The sequence below is a fragment of the Trypanosoma grayi genome, assembly GCF_000691245.1.
Source record: "Trypanosoma grayi strain ANR4 Tgr_930_V1, whole genome shotgun sequence".
NCBI classification, from domain to species: Eukaryota; Euglenozoa; class Kinetoplastea; order Trypanosomatida; family Trypanosomatidae; genus Trypanosoma; species Trypanosoma grayi.
The window spans coordinates 1-6,664 of record NW_008826549.1 but is presented as its reverse complement, the minus strand read 5'-3'; the positions used below and the strand labels follow the sequence as shown (position 1 = coordinate 6,664).

Here is a 6,664-nt window from a genome sequence, read left to right as displayed (position 1 = left end):
TATATATATATATATATATATATTAACCATATCGTGGCTTTATACCACGACCCTCATCAAGCTGAAGGACACGCGATCGCAGCAATGCAGGACGAAGCTGCCCCGGCAGAGCCTGCATCGTCCGACGAACCGTGTATGTTTTCCCTCGACGGCATCCCGGCCGAGCTGCGGCGACGGCTAGAAGCGCTGGATGGCGCTGCTATTACGCGGACAGTTTCCGTCTATGAGGGCTTCGGCTCCTTTCATTCCGAGAACGTCGAGGATTTGGTGGCGATGGACACGTTGACGTACCGCCCGCCGCCGCTTCCGGTGTTTTCGCGCAGAATTCTGGGCTGCAGCGAGCTGCAGGAGATGGACGTCGCCAGAGACGAGGATGAGCGCATGGGCATCTGGAGCCGGCGCGTGCAGCTGTGTGACTTTGGCCTGCCGTTCCGCGAGGAGCACTTCGCCATCACGCCGGAGTTCGTGTTCATCAACCACGGCGCCTTTGGCGGCTCACTGCGCGGTGCGCTGGCGATGAAGCACCGCTACGAGGAGATGATGGAGCGCGAGGTGGTGGAGTACATGGACCGCGATTTGCTTCCGCTCATCGTGTACAGTGTCCGGCGTCTCGCAGAATTTCTCAACGCCAGTCCAAGACAGGTGGTCCTCGTGCAGAACGCGACGTACGCGTTGAACTGTGCGATGCACCTTATTGAGAAGGATGACGTGGTGGCGTTCTTCGACACTGAGTACCTTTCTGTGTACAAAATGATGTATTTTCGATGCACAGAAGTTGGTGCCTCTTTCCATGAGATCGCGCTCTCCAAGTATTTGCACGACGCCTCGCTCATGGGTGATGACGCGGCCTTGACGGACGAGATATGCCGTCATCTTCCGACAGGATGCACGACAGTTGTCTTCGATTACATCACATCGACCAGCGCGCTCTGTCTGCCGGTGTTTACGCATATTGTTCCCGCGCTGCGGCGCTGTGGTGTAACGAAGATCATCGTGGATGGCGCCCATGCACCGCTGCAGTTAGAGGTGAACCTTAACGACCTGCCGCCAGAGGCGCAGCCCAGCGTCTTGATTGGAAACCTACACAAGTGGTTCTCCATAGCCAAGTCTGTCGGCTTCATGTGGGTTCACGCAGCGCTTGTCGATTCCCTGCACTCCGTTGTTCTCTCACATGGCGCTGGTAACGGTCTGCTCTCGGAGTTCATCTGGGACGGCACGCGCGACTACGGCGCCTATCTCTGCATCCCCGCGGCCATTGACTTCTGGCGCGCGCAGGGCCTCGAGCGCGTGCGGCGCCACTGCTCTCTTCTGCTGCAGCGCGCCGCGGAAATGCTTACACACGCCTTTGGCACACGCCCCGTTGCCCGCCACGCCCCGTTCATGTCACTTGTCGAGCTCCCCGAGGCGCTGCAGACGCCGTGCATGACGGCGAAGTATATTCAGGACCTGCTGCACGACGTGTACAAAGTGGAGGTCCCAGTCAAGCGCGTGGAGGGGCGCTTTTATGTGCGCATCAGTGCCTTTGTCTACAATACGCCGGACGAGTACGCATACCTGCGCGAGGCGGTGCTCGGTATCGCACGCGAGTGGCTGCGCTCCGACGAGCGGCAGTTGCTGCTCGCGCAGGAGGCGGGCAACTGCGCCGACGCACCGCGTGTTCCGTGCGACAAGCACATCCGTGAGCAGGGCGGGTGTGGTTTGACGGGGCTTGAGCCGGTGCTGAAGCGAAGGAAGGGTTCCAGGTTCTAGCACCGCTATTATTTCAGTTCTTCCCCTTGCTTTGGGGAGAGTTAAAGGGAATATCTAGGAAAAGAAGAAATAGTCGTCAAAGACGCGGCGCCAAGTGTACCGCGCGAGAGTAGTGCAGCTGCGTGGTTATGCGAAGATGTGCCGTGGGGTTTCAGCCGATTGGCGCTGCCGTCGTCCTCCACCTGCGTGTGCCCCGGCGCCGCCATTCGCGTTTGGCACAAAAAAAAACTATATATGTTACATTTGTGTTCCCTTTTTGTTGTTTGTTTCCCCAAGCGATGCGACCCATCTTCGAGTCTTTTTGTTGCAAATTCTTTTCTTCGGACGAGTGCGGGTGCGAGTCGACGCCGCAGCAGCTCTCAGTCGCCATTGGCGCACGCCCATCTAGGCATTCCCGCTCTTACACATGCGGCCCAGCCTTCGTGTGTTCACTCACACTTTTTTTTTTATTTTCATTTTCTCAAACCCCGTGCTCCTCTCCCTGTCTTGTTCTTTCGTCGCGAGGACGACGCAGCAGCAGCAGCAGTGCCACAGGAAATCATAAAAGAAACGAGAAGACAATGCCGCCAACGAAGGGAGGGAAGCGGCCCATTCCGCTGGGCGGCAAGGGCAAAGGCAAGCGGTCGGCCGGCCGCACAACCAAAAGCCCCAGTGGCAGGAAGAAGGGCGGCGCCCGCCGCGGCAAGAAGCAGCAGCGCTGGGATTTGTACATCCACCGCACCCTGCGGCAGGTGTACAAGCGCGGTACGCTCTCCAAGGCGGCCGTGCGCGTGCTTTCCTCCTTCATTGAGGATATGTACAGCAAGATCCAGACGGAGGCGGTCCACGTGGCGTGCATCAACAACGTGAAGACGTTGACGGCACGAGAAATTCAAACCTCGGCACGTCTCCTCTTGCCGCCGGAGCTGGCGAAGCACGCCATGAGCGAAGGCACCAAGGCAGTCGCCAAGTACAACGCTTCGCGCGAGGAGGCCTATGCGAAGGTGGTGTAAGTGTCGCACCAGTACTGGTGCGACAGAGCTCCACTTGATGGGGCTTTTTATAGACATATGCGACGAAGAGAGTGACCGTGGCTTGCCACATTCCACTTTGCGATTTGGGGGGAAAGGAAAGAAAAGAACCTTGACAGATCAGCACGAAAGCCATAGCCGATGCGACCGCTGAAAAGAAGAAAATATAAGAAAGGGCATGAGGGAAAATCCGTTTCTGGTGAAAAAAAATTTTCTGTTCAATGTTTTTTCTGTTCTTCTTATATTCTTGCTCAGATCTTACTTTAGAGGCAACATGACAAGTTGGCGGAACGTTCTCTCGGTGTTCCAGCACATGGTATACCATGCGCTTACTTACATGTTGGGTTGGGTTGCCCCATTGGCTGTATGCTGTTTGTTTCTTTCATTCTTGCCCGTGGACGCGCAGTGGTTAGATAGGCTTAGAGAGAATGGAGCCAGCGGGGGTTCCGGTGGCTCTACCTGAGGACAGGTTTAATGGCAGTCCTGCTGCTTTAGGCAAGCTAAGGCGCACGCGGTGGTGCGGCGTCACCTGCATCTGGAGCCCCGATGCGGCAGTGTACTGTGTCCCAACACTCATCACGCTCACCCTCGTTTTTGGTGTCGTCTTCACTCTGTGGGACGAGCTTGGCCTTGTCGAACTGTGTGTGCTGTTCGCGCTGCTCTCTGTCGCCTTCACGAGTTCGCTACTCGTCGTTTCAACAGACCCAGGCGTGTACCCGCGGTTGCGTCCGGCGGAGGTGGATCCGTTTCACAACGACAGGAGCCTCGTGTACTGCCGCGTGTGTGCACTGCGGCGGCCCCCGCGGACTTCGCACTGCTACCAGTGCAATGTGTGCGTGTGGGAGCATGACCACCACTGCGGTATCATTGGTGGGTGTGTTGGGCAACGGAGTCTTCGCTGGTTCACGCTGTACCTCTTGACAACAAGCGGTGCGTCCTCGATGGGTGTGTTCTGGGTCTGTCGCTCACTATTCACAGGTGCCTTCGCAGTGGCAAGTCGAAGGCAATTCGCCAACGGCATTCCTCGTAATCGTTCAGCGTCAGTATTGGCAATGCAGAACGAACGCGACGACGACGCCGTGAAACCCCTCGTTGTTGTGACACTATTAGTCTTGTTGCTGCTCGTTGTGTTCTTGGTGGGGAGCCTTGCTATTTTCTACGTGTACCTGGTGCTCACCTCGACTACCCGCCGTGAATCACAGCGCATGGAATCGAAGCCAAGCACATTGCTGCAGCCCAAAATAATGTGGGACAATCTGATGCATGTATTTCATCCGCCGCGTTCGATGCTGATTGCCCGCAACGATGAGATCAGCCCTTTGGTGTGAAGACGCCTTGCTCTCTCTATCTCTCTTTCTCTGCTTGTCAATCCGATTGATTGTCGTGTGCGGGCACGTTTTGTGAAGAGGTGAGCGTTTTGGAGTGTTTTGACTCTGACATCAATGCCGAGCTTACGCCCATCTGCCTCGCCTAAATATGAAGGGCGTATTTCTCCGCCATTATACATCCTCCCTCATCTGCCTTACACCGGAGGTGCGGACTTCTGCCGACATCCCCGTTTTGCGTTCATGTGACGCGACGGTTCAGTGTATGGTGGAGTAGTGGCCTTTTCTTTTGTGTGTGTGTGTGTTCTTCGCCGTCGTGTTCGGCACATCTGTGGAGGGGCGCACCCCGCCGGAGATACACGCCGGTCGCCGGGCAGACAACGCATGCACCCACGCTGAATAGCGGGCAAGCGGTGGAAGCGCCAACGAGAGGGGGCCGGACGGACTTCTTCTCGAGCCCCCATGTTGGCTGGCGTTAATGCTTCTGTAACGACAACACAGAAAAAGAAAAAGGGTGTGTGCATTTTTCGCTTTGTGTGTGTGTGTGTGTTGCGCTGGTCACGCCGCGGCGCACCACCCAGTGGCTTGTTTCCTTGTTTTCTCGGCTTTCACTTCCGCACGCTTACTCTCTCTCTCTCTCTCTCTCTCTCTCTCTCTCTCGTGCGCCCACCAATTGTTAGGGAGATAAGAGTCGGTGGAAGGGAGCGAACACGTCAGCGTGCCAACAGAACAGTGAATGGTGCAGCACGTTCCAAGTGTTCCTCGAGACGGCGCGGCACCACAACAACAACACGACACGCAACACAAAATGACCGATGGCCCCTTCATCGCCGTGGCCTCCGACATGGACGGCACGGTGCTTGACACCAATCACCACCTCACTGACTTTACGAAAAGCACGCTGTACGAACTCTCGTCGCTTGGCGTCCACGTCATCATCGCTACGGGGCGCCACCACCTCAGCGTTGCCTCCACGAAGCAGGACCTTCTTCAGTACTACCGAAAGAGGAGGCAGACAGCAGGGGCATCTGGCTGTCTCAATGGCAATGAGGGTTTATACATCATAACATCGAATGGGGCGCGAGTGCACAACCCGGCTGGTGAGGCGATCGTCTCACGTGACCTGGACAGCAGTATTGTGAGGACTCTCTACGAGAAGTTCGCTCTCCGCGATCACGGAGAATCGCCGCAGAGCATGGTGTCAACCTCGGCGTACCAGACAAACATATGGTGGCAGAACCGTACGTTCATGAGTGCGGAACGGATGCTGGAGAAGTTCGGCGTCGTGCCAGAGGTGCGGCCGAATATCATGGAGGACTTTCCCACCACCGGTGTTGGCAAAGTGTGTTTTCGCTGTGAGAACAGGGACATCCTACATCAGTACGAGAAGGAAATCAACTTGATGTTTCATGGACGCGTAGAGGCAGCAATGTCGTCTGACCTGTGTCTTGATGTGATGGCCGCTGGCGTCTCGAAGGGAACAGCGCTGCAGGAGATCGGCAAAATCTTAAACTTCGACCCTGCGCGGGATGTCATTGCCTTCGGCGACAGCATGAACGACAGGGACATGCTGGCTACTGTAGCGAAAGGCTGTGTGATGCGTAACGGGCAGCAGCGGTTAAAAGCCTCGCTTCCAAACGCTGAGGTAATTGACTCCAATGACGAGGATGGCGTTGCACGAAAGCTGCGAGCGGTCTTTCAGATGGACACAAACTAAGGTCTCACGCAACACCTCACACTGCGAGGTTGCATTCTGTGAACAGTGGAAATAATAGTGCCCCGCGGCGCTGGGCCTCTAGGAATTCCCCGCAAAACCGGCGGGCTTCACGCACGGCGTAGGTACGCTTCCGCTGTTGAGCACGAGCCCAACCACAACGCCTAATTCCAAAAGTATGCGCATAACTTCAATCCATATAACTGTATGGTTAAGTGGGATTCCTAATCAGTGCGAATAGACCTTCACTCGGCCAAGACACCACACAGTCGGCTGGGGTATCACCATGATTCAACAACAGCCTGCACCGACGCCATCAATAATGTTCAGTAATCACGGACCGTCCACCTCTTCAAACAAAGCAAAGAAAGCTGTATTTCTCACAGCACAGGCTAGGCTCCAGTTCCACTACACCAGCCCAGGCTGGACACCTGGGATCAGGAGGCACCGCAGCAAGTTACACACGTTCAACACGCGTGCAGCAGCATACGGTCATCACTCTGACAAAAACTTACACCCAACGCCCCTCAAAACAAAAAACTGGAAACAAGCACCACGCGCACAAACAACAATATTCATGCTGGTACACTAAACAAGCACATAACACCCTTTTTCCTCCCTTTTGTCGATTGGCAGGCACTAGCATACAAAGTATCAAAAAGGCTACGCAACGCGAGTGCCGCGCCAGTCTCAATCGGGCACGCGAGATCAGCAGCACCGTGGCGTACGGCTGGAGACATGATGCGACAAATCGAGGCATTTGTATGACCGCGACGTGACTTACAACTCCGTGCAGCAAGCTACCTACCATAGGCACGGGACTGACGCACCAGCCTGCCCTCCACTCCCTTCCCCCTCTTTCCTTG

The 6,664-nt window shown here is 55.7% G+C and overlaps 5 protein-coding genes across 5 annotated transcripts; all 5 read left to right on the top strand.

The window, feature by feature from the left end:
• Positions 1-84: 84 nt before the first annotated feature.
• DQ04_09301040 (hypothetical protein) lies at positions 85-1,749 on the top strand (the record flags this gene model as incomplete). Its single annotated transcript, XM_009315891.1, has 1 exon — positions 85-1,749. The coding sequence occupies one exon, from the start codon at positions 85-87 to the stop codon at positions 1,747-1,749; it is 1,665 nt and encodes a 554-aa protein (XP_009314166.1).
• Positions 1,750-2,309: 560 nt separating this feature from the next.
• On the top strand, positions 2,310-2,741 carry DQ04_09301030 (histone H2B variant; the record flags this gene model as incomplete). The annotated part of the gene is made up of 1 exon (XM_009315890.1): positions 2,310-2,741. The coding sequence occupies one exon, from the start codon at positions 2,310-2,312 to the stop codon at positions 2,739-2,741; it is 432 nt and encodes a 143-aa protein (XP_009314165.1).
• A 446-nt stretch (positions 2,742-3,187) lies between these two features.
• Positions 3,188-4,087, top strand: DQ04_09301020 (hypothetical protein; the record flags this gene model as incomplete). The annotated part of the gene is made up of 1 exon (XM_009315889.1): positions 3,188-4,087. One exon carries the CDS (start codon positions 3,188-3,190, stop codon positions 4,085-4,087), a length of 900 nt encoding a protein of 299 aa, XP_009314164.1.
• A 733-nt stretch (positions 4,088-4,820) lies between these two features.
• On the top strand, positions 4,821-5,801 carry DQ04_09301010 (putative haloacid dehalogenase hydrolase; the record flags this gene model as incomplete). The annotated part of the gene is made up of 1 exon (XM_009315888.1): positions 4,821-5,801. The coding sequence occupies one exon, from the start codon at positions 4,821-4,823 to the stop codon at positions 5,799-5,801; it is 981 nt and encodes a 326-aa protein (XP_009314163.1).
• A 283-nt stretch (positions 5,802-6,084) lies between these two features.
• On the top strand, positions 6,085-6,390 carry DQ04_09301000 (hypothetical protein; the record flags this gene model as incomplete). The annotated part of the gene is made up of 1 exon (XM_009315887.1): positions 6,085-6,390. One exon carries the CDS (start codon positions 6,085-6,087, stop codon positions 6,388-6,390), a length of 306 nt encoding a protein of 101 aa, XP_009314162.1.
• Positions 6,391-6,664: the final 274 nt, after the last annotated feature.